Source organism: Microcebus murinus, chromosome 2, assembly GCF_040939455.1.
Source record: "Microcebus murinus isolate Inina chromosome 2, M.murinus_Inina_mat1.0, whole genome shotgun sequence".
Taxonomy (NCBI): domain Eukaryota; kingdom Metazoa; phylum Chordata; class Mammalia; order Primates; family Cheirogaleidae; genus Microcebus; species Microcebus murinus.
The window spans coordinates 122,251,850-122,275,526 of record NC_134105.1 but is presented as its reverse complement, the minus strand read 5'-3'; the positions used below and the strand labels follow the sequence as shown (position 1 = coordinate 122,275,526).

Genomic DNA, 23,677 nt, shown 5'->3' with positions numbered 1-23,677 from the left:
ACTTATTTAATCTACAAAAAGGGCAAGAAAGAGAAAAAACAAAGAAAATAAGGAACAAATAAATAACAAATAGTAAGCTAGTAAGTTTAAAACTAAGCGTCATTAATTACATTAAATATAATTGGATTAAATACTCCAATTAGGAAACAAAGAATTTTAGACTGTATATATATGAAAAGCAATGATATACTGATTATAAACTAAACATAACATAATATGTTTAGTTTTCTTTTTACACAGAAAAGTTAAAAGTAATAGGGTGAAAGAAGACACAGTATACAAACATAAACAAAAAGCTAGCCAGTATAGACATAGCTATATTACCAGGTAAGTTTTAAAGTAAAGCAAGAAGTATTCTTAGGGATTAAAGAAAAAAGCATTTCTTAGTTTAAAAAGAGATAATTCACAAGGAATATATAAAAATTCTAAAATTATATACTGCGAGTTTCTAGTTTTCACAGTTCCCATACACACAAATGTCAGTTATAACAATTTAGTTAACTAAAACCAGCCTCCCAACAATATGATTCAAATTTCAGCTAGCATAATGTATTTACTGTAAGTGCATAAAGTACAAACTTCACTGCTAGCCCTTCAGTCTCAACATCACAATGTAAATAACAAATGTTAATCATGATTGGTGACCAATCACATTACTTTGCTCTGATTGGTCACTGGGTATCTGTTATTTGGGTCACACAGAGACTAAAATGTATATAGTTCTGCTGTGCTGCCTTTTTGTCCACCAGTGATATACCCACGACATTTTACAAAACTGGATAACTAAAAGAGGAAATTGGCCAACAAAGATTATAATGAAGCAAATAAATGAAAAATGGTAATGCTGGGAAGTAAAATTTGACTCAAGATAAATGGAGTCATAGAAGTAGCTGACTCTGGGAAAATTGATGCTGCTGCCTTTCAAAAGACTCTAGCTCTGCAGCTACAGAAACTTAGTGAAGGCGAAATTATCAACATAAATGAGGAAAGTAGTTGTGACAAAAAAGATTAAAGCATCCCAGAGGAAGGGATGTCAAGAAAAAATTACGTTAAAGGAACTCCAAGAGATATTTCATAACATTGAACGTGCAAAGAATGAACTGCTAGAAGCTGGTCCAAACATTGCAAGGAACATGACAATTTACAAATGCATAGAAAAACTGATTGCTTTGTAATATAAGTCATATGACAAGGAAATGACAAGCAATGTTTAAACTAGTATGTTAATGTGTTGTTTTTTGTTTTACATAAGATGTAATGCTTTAATTCTCCATGTTTCCAGTGTTTCAAATTATAGTGAAATAAATATTAGTTTTAGTATTTTTTTCATTCCCCTACATGTGTATAATTAAAAATAAAGAGCAGTTAATGTTGCAACAAAAAATTTTGGAGGTCATGAAACAATTATAATTTTTCCCATTGATTATTAAGTTTGCTTTGCATAGTTTCAGCTGGCAGAGTCATTTTATAATCCCACATTATCATGCAAAGTGAGAATTGCCTGCATGTTTAATAATATAGTCTCAAAATGTATGAATCAAAAAATGACAAAACTAAAAGAGAAACAGAAAAACTCAAGATTATGGTGAAAGATTTTAACACATGTCTCTCAGTAACTGATGGAAACAGTATACAAAATATTGGGGAAAATGTATATATATACAAAATATATATGACATAGGAAAATTTCAAAAACACGATGGACAAACTTATCTTAATTATACAGAATGTTGTATCAAGCAATTTCAGACTACACATTCCTTTCAAAGTACAGATAATATTTACCAGTATTGACCATATGCTGATCCATAATTTAAGACTCAACAATTTTCAAAGGATTGCAATACAGAATATACTTTTGATCACAGAATAAACTAGTTATAAGTTAAAAAAAATTTTTAATGTAACCAAAAATCCACAAATGTTTTCAAGTTAAGCAGTACACTTATAAATAACATAGGGGTAAATAAAGAAATCATGCTGAAAGTTAGAAAATAGTTTTGAAATGAATGATGAAATAAATAAGATGTAAATTAAAAATCAATTATCTAAATATCACCCCAAGTTACTAGAAAAAGAAGAACAAGTTAAATGCAAACATAAAAAGTGAGAAATAATGAAAATTAGGAACATATATATCTTTGGTTGGTTGCTTAAAAAGATTAATAAAAGGTTAATGAAATGATAAATGCTTAACAAGACTGAGCCAAAAAAAGAGAGAGAAGCCACAAATTAACAATAGCATGAGTGAAAAACATACTGAAACATTACAAATAAAAAAATAGAATATTGTAAAAAAATTAATAAATTTGATATTTTAGGAAAAAATGGGCAAATTATTTGAAAACATTAACAGAGTAAAATTGACTTAGGAAGAAATGAAAAACCTATTTTTTCTATATTTCTTTTAAAATATTAATCCATAACTTCAAGTTTTTTCCTCAATTAAAACTCTAGGCTCAGATAGCTTCACTGGTGAATATCTCAAAAAACTAACACCAACCTTACACAAAATATGTCAAAGAACTAGGAGGAAAAAGGAACTGGATTATTTTAGGATTCAAACCTAGCCTTGATCACAAAACCTTACAAGACAATAAAAAAAATTTTACACTTCGTATGGAACCAGAGAAGACACCGTATAGCAAAAGCAACCCTAGGCAATAAAAACAAAATGGGAAGTATCAATGTACCAGACTTCAAACTATACTACAAGACTCTAGTAATTAAAACAGCTTGGACTGGTACAAGAACAGGGACTTTAACCAATGGAACAGAACTGAGAACCCTGATATAAAACCATTCTTATATAGCCATCTAATCTTTGACAAAGCAGACAAAAACATACACTGGAGAAAAGATCCTTATTCAATAAATGGTGCTGGGAATACTGGATAGCCACATGTATAACACTGAAGCAGGATCCACACCTTTCACCTCTCACAAAAATCAACTCATGCTGGGTAATAGACTTAAACCTAAGGTGTGAAACTATTCGAATTCTAGAGAAAAACATTGGAAATACTCTCCTAGACATTGGCCTATGCAAAGAATTTATGAAGAAGACCCCAAAGGCAATTATAGCAGCAACAAAAATAAATAAATAGGACCTGGTCAAATTAAAAAGCTTCTGCACAGACATAGAAACTGTCACAAGAGCAAATAGACAACCTACAGAAAGGGAGAAAATTTTTGCAAGCTACACATGATAAACAACAGCTGATAATTAGAATCTTTGTAGAACTCAGGAAAATCAGCAAGAAAAAATCAAACAACCCTATCAAAAAGTGGGCAAAGGACATTAACAGAAGTTTTAAAAGAAGGCAGAATAATGGCCAATAAACATATGAAAAAATGCTCAACATCTCTAATCATCAGGGAAATGCAAATCAAAACTGCAATGAAAATTCACTTATCTCCAGTGAGAACGGCCTTTATCAAAAAGTCCCAAAACAATAAATGTTGGCATGGATGTGGAGAGATAGGAACACTCCTACACTGCTAGTGGGACTGCAAACTAGTTCAACCTCTGTAGAAAGCAATATGGAGATACCTTAAAGCAATACAAGTAGATCTACCATTTGATCCATCAATCCCATTACTGGGCATCTACCCAAAAGAACAAAAGACATTATATAAAAAAGATATCTGCACTCGAATGTTTATAGCAGCACAGTTCACAATTACAAAGTTGTGGAAACAACCCAGGTGCCCATCAATTCATGAGTGGATTAGTAAAATGTGGTATATGTATGCCATGGAGTACTACTTAGCTATAAGAAACAATGGTGATATAGCACCTCTTGTATTTTCCTGGATAGAGCTGGAACCCATTCTACTAAGTGAAGTATCTCGAGAATGGAAAAACAAGCACCACATGTACTCACCAGCCAATTGGTTTCACTGATCAACACCTAAGTGTGCATACAGGAATAACATTTATCTGGCGTTGGGCAGATGGGAGGGGGAGGAGGGGATGGGCATATACATGCATAATGAGTGCAATGTGCACCGTCTGGGGGATGGACACGCTTGAAGCTCTGACTGGGGGTGGGTGGGGCAAGGCAACACATGTAACCTAAACATTTGTACCCCCATAATATGTTGAAATAAAATAAAACAAAATATAGAAAAGTATGAGCTGACCTCTAATGAATGTAGATGAAAACAAATCAAAATATTCTCAAATAGAATTCAAAAACTATTTTGAAAGGATAACATATCACCTCCACATTGTTGTTTGTTTTTTTATCCAGATATCTAAGGTTGTTTAGTATTTAAAAATATATCAATGTAAATCAAGATATTAACAGAACAAAGGGGAAAATAACATGTTCATCTCAATAGATGCAGAAAAAGCATTTGATAAAATTCAACTTCTCTCTCTCAAAAAACTATGAAATGTTAATAACAGAAATTAAAGAAACTAATTCCTTATAACTGAAGAAGTATATTAGAATACTCAGTATTCTGAAGAGAAAACTTTCCCCAAATTGACTCACAGATTTAATAAAATCCCAGTCAAAATAATCTAAGTTTTTGTTACATATGGAAATTGATAATCGAATTCCAAAATTCATATGAAATTCAAAATACCAAGAATAGCCAATACAATCTGGAAGAAAAGAAACCAAGATTTAGGACTTACATTATTAGATTTTAAGACTCATTTAAAATGGACAGTACTTAAGAGTGCACTATGAGTGCAAAAATATACAAACAAGTAGAACAAAATGTAGAATCAGTAAACCACCTCCACATATATATTGCCAGTTGGTTGATAAAAAAGATGACATAGTGCAGCACAGTGGGGAAAAGAAACTTTCAGTTTGAATAATGGTGGATCTAGCTCTATTGAATATCTGCAGGCAAACTATATTGGTCCCTACTTCATACAATGTACAAAAATTCCAGAGGGATTGTAGACATAAACACAAAAGGTAAAACCATAACATTTCTAGAAGGTATCATAGGAAAGCACACCTTTGCTGCAGGCAAATATTTTTTATTACAGTATACAAAAAGCACTAACCATAATGAAAAAGAAGGATAAACTGGACATCAGTAAAATTTAGAACTTCAGTTCATCTAAAGATGCCATTAAGACCAAGAAAATTTAGGCATAGTGTTGGAAGATTTTTAAAGAACATATAATTGAAAAATAATTTATATTCAGAAGATTATAAAGAAATCATATAAATTAAGACAAAAATGACAGACTACCCAATGGAATATTGAGCAAAATACTTGACTATGCTCTTCAAAAAAAAAAAAAAGATATTTCAATGTCTGAGATATATATATATATATATATCCCAATCTCATTAGTCATCATGCAAATATAAATTGAAACAACAGGGGCTTACCTTTATAGATCCAACAGAACATTAAAATGAAGAATTAAAATACCAAGTGTTGATGAAAATGTAAAACAGTAGAAACACTCATTAACCTCTGGTGTGGGTATAAATTAGTACAACCACAATGGCAAAGTGTTTGGGGTTAGCTACTAAAGCTAGCTTACTTATGATCTAGCAGTTCCGAACACATTCATGCATTTATACATGATCAGCATAAGAAATGTACAGAAATGCTTATCGTGGAACAATTTTTAATTGTATAATAGAGAAAAAACAGAAATAACCTCAATACTTATCAACATATATACATACATTGGAATGTCACATTGCAATGAAAATGAACATTACTGCTAAGTTAAGCAGTACGAATGGATCCCACAAATATTAATACAACGTTGAATAAGAAAGAATTGGTCACAAAGAGTACATACTGTAAAGTTTTTCATATGTAATTTTCATATAAACTAATCTATGGTGATAGTAAAAACAGTAGAGACCTCAGTGATACAGCGAGAAGGGGCTCTGGTTGGGGTGACCCAAATGCCCTTGATCTGTGTGGTGGTTAGAAAGGATGTTCACTTTGCAATATCCATTGAGCTGTGTGCATTTCTGATTTTTGCACTTTTTGTGTGTATGTTACACTTTGGCAAACTGATTACGGATACAGAAAGGAGTCCGTAATTAAGAGAGAATGAAAATAAATTCAAAATATAAAAATTTTGAGATAACGAAATAAAATTTCCTGACAAGTCATCCAAACGCAACCATTTCGCAAGCACACGTGCACCCTCCCCCCATCCGCAGCCCTCATAAAACCATCTGGGATGCTTACTTTAAGCCAAACCTCATCCTCTTTCTGCAGGCCACCTTCTGGCTGCTCACTCTCTTCCTCCTGAGCTCTGTTTCCACTGGTAACACAGGGAAACCAGCCAGTGAGGGGATGGTGCCTGGGCAAATCTGGATGGTATGGCGTGCAAACCTGAAAGGCAATTCAACCGAAAATTATTAATGCAAGTGTAGAGTAGGAGAGATAAGTAAAGACAAGCAACTCTCCAGCTCAAAATCAATGTTGTTCTTTTTTTGAGTGCCTGATAATCACATTATTGGCAGAAAACTTTTCTCAATGTAGAAGAATTTCTCAGTGCTCTCTGTTAACATCAAGACATAATTTGCCAGGGTATAAAAACACAAACAATGACTTTTAGCTCATTGTCAGCTCAGGGATCTTGCACAAAGAGTAGTCCTGGCACATTTCAGGTGGCTGCTCCCAGGATCAGCCGCAGGATGGGTGAGGACCAAGGTCCGGTCCTTGCCAGGCAGCACCGGCTGGCCCCAGGGATGACACTGCTGGTTCAGGTAAGCACTGAGCATCCAGCTGTGCAAAGGAGCCAGACAAGAAAAACCCCAGGACATTTCTGCCACTTCACCTAGGGAAGACAGTCAGGCTAGACTAAAAGCCACTTCAGAGAGCTGTCACTAACTCAGAACCTCTCAACTTTCCTGGCTTCCTGTCTTTGGGTGCCAGAACTCGATGGAAAAAATACCAGAATGAGGCTGAGAGAGTGTGGCAGAGATGTCTGGGTGCTTAACCATATCGATTTCCCCTTATTTTCTTATTAACAAACTCCAGTTTTGTTCAAGGTGATAGCGTATCCAGTATAAACGCTCAGCTGTTTGGGCTTCCTTACAACTAAGGATGATGAAGTGGATCTGACCAATAAGATGTGGGTGGAAGTCTATGATGTTGAACTTCCAGAAAAGCAGCCATTTTCCCAATAAAAGGGAAAGACTCAGCTAGTTGGCATGCACTTATTTCCCTTTGGCATGCCCCCTTCTTCCTACTTGGAATGCTGACTTCATGCCAGCATGGGCAGCAGCAGCCATGTTATGAACACGAGGAAGAAGCAAGTCTATAAGCCAGGAGAAGAGCTGGAATCCAGAAGATGCCAGGGTCCTTGATGAGACCCTTAAACTGGAGCACCAGCTGGCTGGTCCCTCAGTCTTCTCAGATATGTCTCCTCAAGTCTAAAATCAGATTCTTTCATTCTGGCCTAAACATAGAAGGCTAAATCTCACTCCTTTGAAAGGACTGTGTTACCTATTGTTATGATGAATGAGTTTGTTTGGCAATGGAAGCATCTGGAAGGGTACTGAGCCAAGAGCTCTTAATCTTCTTTCTAGTATTCAACTATAATTTATAGATGTTATCGGTATAGCATCTTAGAGCCCTCAGAAGATTTATCTACTTAGGTGGATATTCAGGTGAAAATTGTATTGCTGAGGATTTGCTTCTAGTACCAACTCTAGGATTTCTTCAATAATAAAACTTCTTTAAATTAATTTATACTTTGATCCTTAATATATCTTTTAAATCTCATTTGATCCTTATAATAAACCACTGAGTTAAGCAAAGGGTATTACTATAGCCATTTTGCATATGAGAAAATGGGGACCCAGAGAGGCTGAGTGGCTCGTCCAGCACCATGTAATAATGATGGTAATACTGGCAGATCGGTAGTGTCACCTAGGCCTTCTAACTCCTTGCTACTTCTTTCTCTTTCTTTAAAATAAAATTATCGCCCAGGTATGGTGGCTCCTGCCTGTAATCCCAGCACTTTGGGAGACCAAGAGGAGAGGATTGCTTGAAGCCAGGAGTTCAAGATCAGCCTGGGCAACATAGTGAGACACCTGTCTCTCCAAATAAGAATTAAAAAAAAAAATAGCCAGGCATGGTGGTGTGCACCTGTAGTCCCAGCTACTCAGGAGGCTAAAGCAGGAGGATCACTTGAGCCTAGGAGTTCAAGACTGCAGTGAGTTATGATCATGCCAATGGACTCCAGCCTGGGTGACAAAAGTGAGATCCTGTCTCTAAAATAAATAAATTAACTAATTAAATTAAATTATCCCAAACAAAGCCAAAGCATAATTTCTGATAAGTTTACTGAGTTAAATTTCAATATACTTGTATATACCTTGGAGTCGCCCTTGCATGAAAACCAGTGAGGGTAAGAGGGTGAGTGGGGAGGTGGGGTTTATTTCACTGCTAATCTGGAAGCTTTCCACTTAACATTATCTTGTTTTGAGATTAGTAAGGACAAAATTTGAAGTCAAAGTCGGGAGTCAAATGTAGCTCTTACTAAGCGTCTGGAGGAGTCACTTCACGACCTTGCTCAGCCTCAGCCCTATTCGCCTGGCTTAACTTACCATGGAATGAGGTTCTCCAGTTACCAAGGAAACAGGGCACTTCCTCTTGTCCTCGTTAGAGGAGTAAGCCTGGGTGGCCCACAGATCCAGGAGTCCTTTGGGAGTGTGGAGGCCACAGTCCACGATGCTGGTGTCCCTCTCAAAAGGCTCGCATACCCCATCTCCCTCGTACAGGTAGCAAAGGCTCGGCTCCCCTGGCAAGAAACAGTGCACGACACTGAAAGACTGTTTTTATATGTGTCATGGGAAAAACTAACATGGGTGTCCACAGCATTTCTTCTCCAGCCCGGTAAAGAGAATGTGTGATTGCCAGCCAACCTAATGCCCACCCCAAACACACAGATGCGCGTCCCCACCCCCCTAAGCAGAAGGATTCTTTTCCATTAGGAGAGAGTTAGAATCCATCTACTAAATAAAGGTATAGCAAGGCTTGGGAATAGGGAGAAGGAACAGGGGGGAAAAATAGCTGTAGGCGGAGCGTGGAAAGACATTTTATTTTATTTCAGGATATTATGCGGGCACAAACATTTTGGTTACATTTTATATCATTGCCTCATTTTAAGTAATAGTTGAGGGAGATACTAGGGGAAGCTGGACATATAAGGGAGGGAGGTAAAAGAAGAGAGGGCATTTAAATAAATGGCACGATGTGGTATGTATGTGAACCCTTCATAGATTTTGAAATATTCAAGTATTTGAGGGGTTTGTTTTCCACTACTTTTTTGCTGCTGAACTGTTTCTTCAACTGTGTAACTGCTCTGAAACTAGACACGACCGGCTCCGGCTTTAAAGGATTACATTTGTATTATTTCATTTAGGGCAACTATGTGAGGTGTGTATATTTTATTTGTTTTGTCAGTTGGAAACGTGGGTCTCGGTGGTTTTAAATGACTTCCCAAGGACCCCTGACTGGTAAGCAACGGAGCGTGGGCTCGAGCCAGGCACGCCGAACGGCCTCAGCGCTCTCTAGCATCGCACGTCGCCCCCGGCTGAGAAAGAGGGGCTTTCTTTGAAAGCAAACAAGTGAGCAATGAGTGTTTGAAAAACACTGCTGGGGTTGTAAAGCAAGCTGATATGCGCTGGACAAGTCCCACACCCGCTCAGAGGACAACTCCCAGTTGTGGCTCGTGCCGACTCTTTATAGACAGGTAGACTTGCTTGCTTCAACTGCAGAAAGCTGAGAAGCAGTTGCAAAGCCATTTATTAAGTTCTATTGCATTTTCTACCAAAACATGGGACAATTTACTATTAACAGCACAATTCTAATTTCCCATTTCTACTTAAAATAATAAAGCATGAAAATAAGATCAAGATTCGAAATAAATTAACACAGGCACAGAGTCAATAACATCATTACTACAATTTACTGTTACTATACCATTCTTTTCACTTTCAATTCTTCACAGCAATACCACAGTGCTGTCTCAGTGATTAGTCTGCTGCTCATCAACATATAGTTATTAATTACTTTTCTTAATAATTTTCTCAAGTCTAAGACCCTTCTGTGGCACATTCATCTCCACTTGCCAGAAATAAGTCACTGTTCACAGGACTTGGTTCTAAGACTACTTGGGGCTTTAGGCTGCTGCCTTCTATCAAACCTGTGGCCTATTCAAGCCCCTCCCCCAACGCTAACGTATGTGCCTTTGCAATTACCTTCCCATGATGCTTCCTTTCTCCCTCTCCATCTCTATACAGATAGAGGGAGAGAGAAATATGTAATTTTGTTTTGTCATTTTGTTCTGTTTTTCTATTTATAACCCAGGGGATGCTCCTTCTTGGTTCTTGTCTCTGTCTTTTCACCAGGGACTTAATATTTTTGTCTGTGATTTTTTTTTTTCAAATCCATCTGAAAATAACAGACTACTTTAAAAATACATTTTATGACAGTTCCTTCAAACCCAATCTTTTGAGAAATAATGGAATAAAAATATGTGCTTAGCACATAATGAACTTACAACTCACTGAAAAAGATGTTTAATTGTGGGATATATCATTTTAATTTTACTCTGTAAATAATTTAAATATAATATTAAATATAGTATTTAAATATAGTTAAAATAATTGAGATATAGTCTCACTGGAGTTATAGGCTAAGGAAATATGAGCTGAACTCTATGGGATCAATTGTGATATGAACAAAATAAGGTTTATTCTTAAGTTAAATGAGACTTGAGCTGCACTGGAGAAAGCACCTCTTTGGAGAACATATATTTATATTCCATATGAGACAGTGGCTACCTAAAAGGAACGATGCAAACAGAGGTGGTGTTAACAAACACCCGTGTACAGAAGAGGGAGGCAATCAGTTCAGGGCATTCTGCACAGCCAGACCACATCTGGAGTATTGGATTCTTTTCTGGGCATTGCCCACACAAAGCGTGCCAGTTTGGGGTAAATAGGAAAGGGTCTGGAAACCTAATAACATGAGGGATGTTTGGATTGGAAAGGAGAATAATGGGGAGGCGTTTCAAATATCTGAATAGCAGTCAAACAAAACAGGAAAAAAATGTATTCTCTGTAGTTTCACAGCAAGGAAAACACACGTGATTAAGCACGAGGGAAGCGTGTTGCAGGGTCGGCGAGGCACAGGCCTCCCTGTGTGCCTTGGAGGCGTCACTGAAGTGCTCTATGCCTCAGTTTACATAGCAGAATAAGGGAGAAAGATTTTAGAACAGATCGCACCATTTTTAAACAGGATGGTCTGTTTTAAGGCACATTCTTCACTACTAGAATTATGTAAGCAGAAGCTAGATGCCTATCTCTCAGGATTTGGTAGAAGGGATTTCTGTAAGGGAGTCAAGCTAGGCTCTAAGTCCTTGCTGGACTCGTACTCATGAAGGGATCAGGGTCTGCATCAGCCTCGTGGTGCACAGCAGGCACTGAGTACGTGGTACATGGCAGCATTTGTTAAACGGATGGATGACCACTAAGATTCTAGGATTTAGCTCTGGCTTTGGACGGCAGAGGCATTTGTGTGTTCTATGTCATTACAATCATATCCTACTTTATCTTAAGACTTAGAGACATTAAAATATTTTTAAATGAACTGCTATTTAAAGTAACTTTGATGTGCAGTTATGTACCACAAAATCATTGCCATATATGCAGATGGGAATGGAAAATAATCTGCATCTAAGAAACCTGTTGACGATGGTTTTAGCCACAATTGGGAGAAAAGTTGTAGACTGCCTCCCTGAGTGGCAAGGGTCTAGAGTCAAAGTCATTTTAGACTCTAAGTCAAAGTTATAATTTATGACCAGTGATACACCAAGACTAAAAAATGTTCTAACCCTCTGTTATCCTTTATGATCTTGTCTATTAAACACATCACCAAGATGTTTTTACATCTTGATGCACTCCCTTTGGCTTAGAATGAATGTTTCCTTATGCTAATTTGTATGTAGGATCTATATAATCGTACTACTTATCTGACATTTTGGTGTTGCATATGAGGACTCAAGAGAAATCCCTGGTCACATGAAGCCAGGAAGCAATATAACATAATGGTTTAACACGTAGATTCTAGAGCTGCACTTCTTTAGTTCAAATCCTGCCTTTACTATAATTCTTCTGGCTATATAAGCAAACGCAAGTTATTTAACCTCTTTGCCTCAGTTTAGTGTCCTCATAGCTATGCTAATGATTATGAGATAACGTTTGTGCAACAATGAGTGCCTGGCATACCATGGACACACCAAATGTTATTGCTATTGTTATCACCTAGCTGGTTGTTACAAGACATCAAGAACTCACAAGAATAATACTCTGAGGCACCTCCAAAAGTAAGACACAACCGTAGGCAGGAACTCTTGAACTCACCTACGCATTTGAAGCCTTCTTCTAGCTCACATGCCCTAGAGCAGCCATCTCCGCTCAGGAGGTCTCCGTCATCACACTCTTCTCCCAGGCTCCTAGAAGGTAAAAACATACATACATATGTAATATACGTGAAATAGTTTTTCTTGTTTAGCTACCATCATTTTAAATTCTTAAAATTCCTCATTATATATTAAAAAGTGCAAGCTGGGGAAAAGTAGGAGCTACGAGAATGCTTATACAGAAGAAAATCAAACGTACATATATTTAAAGCAGATATTATTTAAGCAGTGATTGTTAATTGGCATGTCCAGTAGGTTGTGGTAATTCCTGGAAGTCAAGTAGTTCATGGCTCAGAAACACGTAGGAGAACTATGAGGGTCCTGACAGTGCTTCTGGTAGAGGGTTTTAACCTTAGAAAAGGTCTACTGGCCCTATTATGAATGGAGTCTTAGAAATTGCTGATTTGGTGAGAAGAAAACCTGATTGTGTGGTTTTGTTTTCTATTTATTTTAATCTATTTCTTTATATTTTTATTGTTTTGTTCCACATAGCTGCAGTTGTAAAAGTCAAGATGTTACAGAACAGATCTCTTGTCTATACCCAGAGACATAAGCAGCCCCACTGTGCACGTTTCTCAGTCCAGGGCATCTCTAGGGCTCAGGTCCTGGTCCTTACTCCCTACTACCACCTGATGGCAGCTAACAAATATTGCAGGGAAGAAACAAATGCTGGGAGAAGAAAAATGTGTTTCAAACCTCAAATGCTAATACAACTGATTGAGATTGAGGAATTAGTTTATAGTGAGAGAGACATTAAACATTTTATGGGAATAAAATAGATATAGTTTGATGCTGTTATGAAAGAATGAAGATATGGCTATTGCAAAATGGATGAGGGTTATCATTTTTTCTCCTTGACTTTTCACATGTTCCAAATGGGCATATATTTTAACCCAGTAGATACAGGACTTTGGAATGCTGAAGTATTTTCAGACTCAGGATATCACTAATAGCTCTGACTATTGTTTAAAATATAAGTCAAGTATTTTATTTAAAGATTAAATAATTAGATAGGAGAATGTTTTAAAATAAATAAAGAGTATAATATAAAAACAATAGTATAATAATCGTATTTTAAATAGTAAGCTGGAAGTGGAGAAAAAATAAAAGAGATATAAAAAACAAAATAATTAGAGAAATTAAGGAAACTTCAAATTCTTTTTCTACATAAAGGGAATGTGGTTCAATGAAAACAGACTATACTGGGAATCTGATCAGGTGTGTGATATATCCAGGAAGTCTCAAAATACTTAATACCTCAGTTTGCTCATATAGGAAGAGAGGATTAACCTGCATCTGTGTTTCTCTACATGAGGTACACCATTAATCTTGGAGGTCAAAATTTTTATTCATTTTGAAGATAATCTAAACAATTAACATAAGCATCTTGTGTATCACCTTATGCAGTGCTGCCCAATAGATATATAATGAGAGCCACAAATATAATTATTAATTTTAGTAGTCATTACAAAAGTGAAAAGAAACACATAAAATTAGTTTTAATAGCATATTTCATCTAACCCAACATACCCAAAATATTATCATTTCAATCTATAATCAGTATAAAATCATCAATGAGAAATATTACATTCTTTTTACATACTAAGCCTTTGAAATCTCGTGTGGATTTTTCACTTATAACACATCTCAATTTGAATACTTGATCTGTACTTAGATTTCATAAAATTTATGGCTGAAAAAAATGTTGTTCCAAATATACTTAAAAGTTTTCCAATAATAAAATTGATTTTTGTTTGTAAACTAAGTTTAAATTACTTAAAATTAAAGATTCAGTTTCTTAGTTGCATTTGTCACATCTCAAAGGCTCAAGAGCCACATGTGGCTGGTGGCTCCCACATGGAACAGCACAGATTGAGAGGATCGACTTCTGAGTGAGTGCTGCTCACGATTCCAGGGCCCTGCACTGTGTTTGTTTTGATTGTCTTATTGGCATGCGACACCCACGTGGATTAAATGACTTTCTCGTTTTATGCCTAACGGGGTGCCTCCAGCTGAGCCAGAGCTAGAATTCAGAAATTCCTTCCCATTGGAGGGAAGCGCTAATTACTCCACAGAGAGAGGACATACAGGCAGAAGTTTAAAGAACATCTGGCTAGGGAACCTGTGAGACCCAGTAGCCCAGCAGCGCTGCCCCAGGAGAATGTGCAACACCCAGAGAGGGAGACAGCCCTTTCCCCTTGCTGTCCCACACCCTGCAGGCACATGAGTCACCCCGGGGCCGAGCCTGGGGCAGCCACCATCAGACAGCTGTCTTAGGAGACACTGTGGCTTAGTGTTCTGTCCAAGGAGTGCTCTGCCAGTGTAGCAGTGGTAACCCAGCCCTCCAACACCTTCACTGGCGGGCTGCAGACGTAAAACGAAGCGTCTAGAACATGGAAGACAACAGCAACATGCAGACCTGTTCTGTACTTGTGTGAGGCATTCCCAAATTTGGTTTGAGACGGGGAAGGGAAGGTGGCAGGCTGAGACTGAGTCAGGCCACAATATATATACAATATATATTTTTATATTGTAAACACAATATATTTTTACCAAGTCTGGGAAATTAATAATAGGCCATTTTATTAGGATACAGAATCTAGGACAAATCATAGTACCTGGCCTTCCAGCCTCCTGTTCCCAGCAGCTTTCTATAGGTAATAAATGAACTTAGATGAGCGTTAGGGATAGGTTTACGTAAGGTGACCAACTGTCCTGGTTTTCTGGTGATTTTTTTAATGCTAAATTGGGAAAGTCCTAGGCAAATCAGAATGAATCAGTCCCCTAGGTTGATATCATAAAAGGGTAACAGGAAAGGAACATGATATGTTAAGAAATCCAAAGGAGTGATTTTGTCTTTACATTGGTGGTGCTTACAGAATAGCTGGACATTTTTCAGCTCATCCAGGGGTTAAATGAGCAACTGAAGTAAAAAAGACGTACTGACTTTCCTCAGACCCCATAGCTAGTTAGCAGTCATTGGTCCAAAAGATACCCTCTTTCAGCATCATTTGATAAGTAACCTTCTTCTGCATAAATTCCAGTCACTGAGGCCTTAAGAGGCTCCCAGAGAATCAACCCCAAAACCTCAATACTCTGGGGTAAACTCTAAATAAAAGTAGTTCCCTCCGTAGCTATGTAGAAATGTCAGGGACCTCTCAAAATCATGACCAAGCCCCAGATTTTATAATTTCAACTAGAACCACACAGTGCCTCACCCCTTGTGTTTCCAAAACAAGTCAAACTTAAACTGGAGGCTGAACCTCTTTGTCAGAGCAGGGCACATTATCCTTGCTCACATACTCCCCCACCATACTCACCCTGCCACCTTCCCATCTCCACAGTAAGGAGCTCCATGGATGTGGTTCAGAGGAGGTGAAGCTTCTCCCAGTTCTGTTCCAGCTTCAACTTGAACTTGGTACCGATACATCTGCCCAGGTGTGACTTCCCTGTAAAAACCAATGGGCTTGTGACTACTACGTCCACAAAGTGAGACATACCCTGAGTCCTTTTCAGATGGTTTGCAGGAGTTTGAGGGAAATATTACCAAGGACATAAGTGTTAAGCATATGCCACAGAGTTTAAAACAAAGATCAAGGCACATAGCCTTGTGGAGCAACACAATGTTTGAAATCATTTCTATTTCTGGATTCCCTGTACATTTCACAAAGTCGATATGCAATAAATGCTTGCTGAATTGACACTGAATTCAACGATCTTAGTCAACCTAGGAGAATGGCATTTCAAGTGTATTTTTACCATAGTAAAACAAAACAACTATTGAAAAAACAAGCCTTTTACATTGTGAAAGGAATCAAAGAAACAACATGAAAGCTTCAGAGTTTGGGCTCAGCAAGATCCTTTTTGGGCCTGTGGTTCAGTTTTATTATCTCCCAAGACAATTCTTTTCTTGAGGAGACACAATCCTTATATATAAGACAACCTGCCTCATTGAAGAAGGTGAGAACACCTTTCACAACCATTTTGGAAATGCATTAAATTACTCCCCACCTCCAAATCTGTGAAAATGAATAACCAGGAATAGAGTGTGTCAGTTGATGCTAGAGATGAAAGGAGCTTATCAGAGCCTCTCTCATGTGGAGAGCCTGAGCAGTAAGACATTTGGAAGGGGAAAGAGTTCATGAAGGAGACTGCTGGGTCCAAAGACAAATTCTGTCCTCATCTTAATTTTGTACAGTGCCGGCGCTAATTGGAAAACTACCACCAAAGTCAAGGTGGCATTGGTGTTACTTAGGAGAACAGGATCTCAAAGGGTTGTTGGGACTGCCATGAGTGGCCATCATAAATCTTCTGCCAAGAGCTTCTCTTCTCTAGCAGACTTTTCAAGTCAACCACAAAGCCTCCACTTCCGCACCCGATGCAGCAACCAGTAAACAGAAAATGTCTCGGAGTTTCAAAAACACCTTTAAAAGCCTCTGTATGGGCTTTTAGGTATTTTAATAGGAAAGGCACCTAAATATTTATTTTTTTTAAATTTCCAAATTAGTTTCAAAGAAGCAACCCTCTCATGAAAGTGCCAGATATTTTGAAAGCAAAACCAATTTTATATCCTAATCAGTGCTGGTTTTCTTTACAGGGCGGTTACTGTCAGACTTCTTGCCCAGCCATGCATGAAAGTCTTACACTGCCCTGCGGCTGGGGAAAGGAGTGGATGGAGATGTCAGCATTTGTTACTCTTCTTGAGGGAAAAACTCAGCAGCAGGTGGCCCACGCCTTCAACGATCTGAGTTTGTAAGGAGAAAGAGGACCAAAATGAGATCCCAGTTGGAAAACTGGATTTTAATCTTGAGTCTACCATTTACTAGCTATTCAACCACATTAAGGTTAAGCTTCAGTTTCCTCATCTACAAAATGGGATATTATTATTGACCTTAAACTTGTGTGTCTGTGTGTGTGTGTGTGTGTGTGGAGCAAGTTAAATGACAAATGTCATTTTACCTGCCTTATTAAAGAAGTTCAAAATGATTTTTTTCTTTTTAAATCCATGATCTAGCCTCCCATTTGCATTAGTTTTTTTTTTTTTTCCATTCACTGTCTTCTAGTTCTAATTAAGAAAGCAAACATGGGAGGAAAATGTAGTACAGCTTAAGGCGGACACTTTTCTCAACTGTTCTGTAGCTGTGGTGGTCTGCCAAACGACCACCCCGTCCCAGATGCGCTTCTCTGCCACGCGCCTTTGCAGCCTCTCCCAGCTAAAGGGAGAGTTTATTTTGCCACCCTTGATGCTAGAATTGACCTTCTTTGGCTCCTGGAACATTAACACGAGTAACATAAAGCAGAGATTTGAAAAGTGCAAGCATTTTGAGCTTTTTCTCTCTGCTGCTAGACACCCTTCCACCACCATGAGAAGCAGCCCAGGCCAGACCTTGAGAGACCACAGGGAAAGAGGCCCTCCTCTTCCTGGCCATGCCAGCTGTCTCAGCTAAGGCCGCCAATATGTATGAGAGGTCATCCTGGGCCATCTGTCTGCGGCCAAGTCAGTCTAGACGAGAACACTCAGCCCACCCATAGAATCCTGAGTTGTTTTAACCCACTCACTACATTTTGTGATGCTTTCTAATGGAGGAAAAGCTAACTGACATAACATCTCTGATAAAACTGTGACCCTATTTCTGCCCTCAGGGGAGTCTCTAAGGAAAATTATGAGATGGAGAGAATTTGCCTTTGGAGATAGCAGCCTCCTTATTCCAGACATGGAATTATTTGTAGGTAATGGCCTTATCTTAGCTGTGTCCTCAGCACTGGGAACGCAGTGCCAGGAACATACGAATGGTAGATCTCACTATATGTAGAAAGAAAGAACACAAGTAAGAGAAGAAGGAGAGTTGGAAGAGAAGGAAAGAAGTCAGAGGGAGGGAGGGAGAGATGAGAATGGGGGAAGGAATGAAATACATTTCACAAATGAGTCATGACACTGAGGGAGGGCTCCGCGGAGCCCTTGGCTCTTTGCTTGGCTGTGGAAGAGTCGACTAGACTTTTGATTGTCACAGCATCTGTGGCAGATGGTCAGAAAGCTACAGCAAGAAATCAGAAATTAAATTGTCACCGCACAGAAGTATCTGATTCTTATCAACTTATTTGTGGCAATTACATTCAGTCCCACTGAAACATCTCATACACTGTCCTCTTTTTCCCATAATCATAATAATGGCATCAACAATCAGGAACCTGCCTGCCTCTCTCTGGGAAATACTTTTCTCCATGTCAAAGACACCACCTTAAATAAAATTTCCTCTCAGACTCTAATCTTTCTCCAACTCAGGACATACCCAAATGTCAAAAAGTGGGGAAAAGGAAACAAGACCCACCGAAAGCCCCCGGAAGCCCCACAGTTTCGGAGGCCGCGCCACCCAACTCACTCGTCCGTGAACCTCCTGCGAGGGTGTGTCACGGCCACGGCCGCGCCGCTGGGGAAGGGCGGCTCCCGGAGAACCCGGTACCCCACCGGCCTGCAGCCGGCGCACAGGGCGCTGCGGGGCCGGGAGGTCAGGAGGGCCGCGTCGATCTCCATCCGCTCATCAAAGGTGTAGACCTTCACCCCCGAGACCTTCCCATCCACGTGCAGCTTGATCGTGAGTGGGGTGTCACAGAAAGTGTCTAAGGGGCCCAGGTGCACAGACTCCTGGTGTTCCAGCAAAATCTCCGTGTCAAAGAGTGCCTGGGAGGAGTCCATGGAGAGGTAAGTGACCCACAGGGTGAGGGTGTCGGCTCGGACCGGGTGTTGGAAGAGCAGCTCCAGGCTACAGCCTTCTGTGGGGCAGGGGACCGTCATGTTCATGTGGTACAGGTGGAGCTCAGGACTCCAGGCCTGCAGGCTCGGCTCACAGGGCTGATCCACGTCAGGAGGCCCTGGGGGAGATGAGCAGAAAGACACATAGGAACCACCATTCAAAGTCTGAATACGAGTAGTCCTGTTAGCAGCAGCCAGAAAGAGGAATGAAGAAGGAGAGAGCTTAGAATTCCTCCAGAAGTTGGTCCTCTTAGTAGGTTAGATCTTAGGCAATAGGAAGGACAAAGGTGTAAATGTAAAAAGTATTATGCTCTTGTATACCCCATCCCTCTACAAAGTACCAGTAACAAGAGCAATCCAGCAGGGTACTGGGAATGGATCAACCCACATCCTAGGCAGAAACATGAGGCTGGTGCAGAGAGGCTAAGACAGCACTTAAAGAATCCTTGAGCAGCAGAGGTCATATGTACCAAGTTTATCCATAATTTATGATGAAGTAATGCTTCTGAAGCCCAGTGTTAATTTCAGTTTGTCACTACGATCTTCGTAGTGCTCTTCTTCAATTGTAAGATCCCACCTTGGCAGTCCTGCCAATTGACTGCTAGCCAAACCTCAGAAGCATACGGTGAAATTTCCCTTTCAGTCGGGAATGTGTGAGCAGGAGGGTAACTGCATGGAGGAAACTGCGGGCAGGACATATAAACACTTGTTACTGAGTGGGGAAAAAAATGGAGATTCATTAGCCAAGTAAAAATGTGTTGAGGAAAACTCAAATATCACCAAGCTATCAAAGTCAGCTCTATGGAAATAAGCTACACAAGGTTTTCTCTTCTATCCCAGAGGGGAAGGCGCTGAGTGAGGAGTCTGCAGAGCAAGGCTCTCGCTGGCACTGTCCTGGCTGTGTGGCTGTGGCACTTCTTTCTGTGGTTCAACTTCCTCCTTTATAAGATAAGTAATAATATTTAACCCCTGCCTTTCTAGGTGAGTGGAGATCTAGACAATGTTCCATAGACATTCAGTATCTGTTTGCCAAAGTAGAATTGGTTAGCCCTTCAGAATTTGGAAAATAAAGAATGTCCCAAAGCCCAGACAAAACAAATTCAAATGTGTGTGTGTATGTGTGTGTGTCTACTGTGTTACATCTATGGTCCTTATTGGTTTTTGCATACATTGTGCATTGATTTATTCATTCATTCAACAAAAATTGATGACATACCTCTCTCACAGTTAGCACTAATCTAGGTATTGGAGATAGAGGAGTGAACAAGAGAAAAGGTTTGCTTTCATATATTTTACAGTAGGGTGGCAGATGAAACAACAAATAGACAGAGGGATATAAAGTATAATATCAAGTAGTAATGGCATCTGTGAAAAAAAATGAAGGCATAGAAGGGAATAGAGAATTATTGGGTGGAGCTGGGAGCTAATTTAGATTGTGGAGGCAGAAAGTTCTTAGCAAGAAAATGAAAATTAAGCAAGGGATATGTCTGGTTCAGTTTTCTAATCCTCATAGCATTTATAAAGTAGCTGGTGGTCAATAAGTGTTCATTAAGTGTCATTAAATAATTTTGATCATATCTGTAAAGTCCTCATGTTTGTGCCCGTTCTGTTATAGGGGTTAAATTACTTTTATTGTATACATTTTAAATAAGATATGGTCCTTCACCCTTTCAAAGCAAGGGAAGACCATTATTCATTATTAATTATATGTACTTAATTTATTAATTTGTGATAAATTAATGCTTCTGAGGCCTAATGTTGGTAGTCTGAAAAACTACTACTATTATCTCATGCTTATCCCCAAATACTAGCAGAGTAAAGGCCCTTGGAAGCCAACCCAACAGCAGCACTGCCAGTCAAAAAGTTTTTATTATGACCTCATGTTAAAGCATGAAATGGAGTCCCTAAAAGTTGACTTGTTTTGCTTTGAGACACAATACAAGAATTAGAACCCAGAACTTCAAATTCCTTTCACCTCTACCAGATAACTTTGAATTTTTCCAAGAATTAAAAAGAAAAAAGTACTGGGCCAGGGAATGAAACAGTCATTAAAACACCAGCACAGGACAAACTGTTTGCCACAAAAATAGACTTTTATGAAATGCCGATCTCTAAATGACTCCAATGCAGTAAACTTTATATTCACTTTCCATTCTTCCCTGAAAATTCTCATTTGAAAAAAGTCACACGCAAGCAATCAAGTCAATTGGCTCCTCCAGATTCCTCCCTGAGGCCCTGCCACCTGAGCAACTGGGAGCCCAAAGATGACATCTTGCAGGTGCTACAGACTGCTTAGATCAACATCCTCCTTTGCTTCTTGTCACGATCAAGACTGCACATTAATTCAGACAGGACTGCATCCAACACATCTTACTGCGTAGTTTTCAGGACCTTAATAAATTTAAGAAAAAAAAGCAGAGGGAAAAAAGATGATGATCAGGTAAACATTAACGACTATGGTGATAAAAGAAGTCGGGCCATCCGTCAGGAGGTGCTAAAGGCCCTGTCAACAGAATTTTCTGGACTCAAGCAGGGGAAAAAATCTCATGCTATAATCTGTCTTAGGGGCACTAATGTACATAGGTAAGTGAGTATGTGACTGTTTGAGAAGTTAGGGGAGGGACAGAAAAAGAAATAGTGAAAAATATTTTCCCCCTGCTAGAGCCTAGCTTAGATCAGAGCCAAAGCACAAGCAGTACCAGGGATTAACAGACTCGTAAACCAGCAGAGACAAGACGATCAGTGTGGGACACCTAGTCCCCGACCCCCACCCAGACCCGCGCAGCCAGTGCATGCGTGTCCTCCGCAGCGTGTTCTCTGTCGGAGATCAGCTTGCACTGCCACGTGGCCAGGCTGCTCCACAGCCGGTAGGCACATGTGACACCACGCCCTGCGGCTGTTGCACCCTCACGTCAGCCCTGAGTTCAGCCAGCCTCTCCATCCCTCTGCCCTATAGACTGGTCTTGCTCCACCATAGCCACGGGGCCTCCGCCGTGGGCACATGTGGGACATTCTGCACACAGTGACGCCAGGCAGCCCCGCTAAGGCCTGCGGACATAGGTATCCGGCAGACCATTAACACATACACTCACACACATGCTCTCTCACGCTGTCTGTTTCTCGCCATGCCACTGCTGACCCTTCACTCCCACCCCCATTCTCAGTGGCCAGCCAGGGATGAATCAAAAAGCCATGGCTCTTTACCCACAGCCTCCTCTGGGGTCCAGTAACCTGAGGAGTCGCACACCCGCCGGGAGGAAGCTGTGTGCACGTACTGACGGAACGTCCCATCTTCAGTGCAGGCGCCACACACACTGCTCAGGGCCCTGGGGAGAAAAACGGACAGAGGTGGGGACAGTCCATCAGGTGACCTGGAATAAGGAAGTTAGAAAGACCTTTGGGGGCGTGGTGGCACTGGTAAGGCGCTAGAGGGTAACTGGAAACACAACTATTTCTCAGTCCGTTTCCTTCTTGGGTATACCTCACCTTTGCAAAATTCATAGTGACATGAAAATCTCAAGGTCATGAAGCAGAAAAATTTAACTAAGTCATAAAGGAGGCCTGTGGAGATGAAAGTGTGTACCTCCCATCCCAGGGACATTAAAGCCCAAACAAGTACAATATGAATCTCTCAACATAAACCCCTTTCTACACCAACTCTCAATAAGCCTTTCAAAGTCCCCTCGTATCTCCCCCACTAAAACAATCATTTTCAGAATAAGCTTTTTAAAAAAAATTTCAGAGTGTTACGCGGGTGCAAACACTTCGGTTACATAAATTGCCTTTGCACTGCCCGAGTCAGAGCTGCAGCGTGTCCTACATCCGCATGGTGCGCATGCACCTGTTAGGTGTGAATTCACCCATCTCATCCCCTGCCACCTGCCCAATGCCCAATGAATGTTACTTCTGTATGTGCATAAGTTTTGATTGATTAGTACCAATTTAATGGTGAGTACATGTGGTGTTTGATTTTCCCCTCTTATGGTTTGTTTTCCACACTTTTCTCACTTAGTAGAATGGGCTCCAGCTCCATCCAGGATAATACAAGAGGTGCTAGATCAATGGGCTCCAGCTCCATCCAGGATAATACAAGAGGTGCAAGCAGTAAATACGACATTTTTATGGCTGAGTAGTACTCCATAGTATACATATACTACTTTTATTAATCCACTCATGGATTGATGGGCACTTGGGCTGTTTACATATCTTTGCAATTGTGAATTGTGCTGCTATAAACATTTGAGTCCAGATGTCTTTATTACAGAATGTCTTTTCTTCCCTTTGGATAGATACCCAGTAGTGGGATTGCTGGATCAAATAGTAGTTCTACTTTTAGTCCTCTGAGGTATCTCCATACTACTTTCTGTAGAGGTTGTACTAGTTTGCAGTTCCACCAGCAGTGTGTGAGTGTTCCTATCTCTCCACATCCATGCCAACATTTGTTTTCTGGAGATTTTTGGATAAAAACCATTCTCACTGAA

The 23,677-nt window shown here is 39.6% G+C and overlaps 1 protein-coding gene across 2 annotated transcripts in view; it reads right to left on the bottom strand.

The window, feature by feature from the left end:
- The window catches only part of PAPPA2 (pappalysin 2), a 311,166-nt gene that overhangs the window by 132,146 nt on the left and 155,343 nt on the right, over positions 1–23,677 (bottom strand). For both annotated transcript variants that reach the window (XM_012765039.2, XM_012765040.2), the window contains exons 6-11: positions 22,401–22,522; positions 18,826–19,315; positions 15,766–15,894; positions 12,387–12,478; positions 8,565–8,758; positions 6,193–6,339 (exon numbers count right to left, since the gene is read on the bottom strand). In XM_012765039.2, the coding sequence (XP_012620493.2) occupies positions 6,193–6,339; positions 8,565–8,758; positions 12,387–12,478; positions 15,766–15,894; positions 18,826–19,315; positions 22,401–22,522 (1,174 nt within the window). The remainder of the gene's footprint in view (positions 1–6,192; positions 6,340–8,564; positions 8,759–12,386; positions 12,479–15,765; positions 15,895–18,825; positions 19,316–22,400; positions 22,523–23,677) is intronic.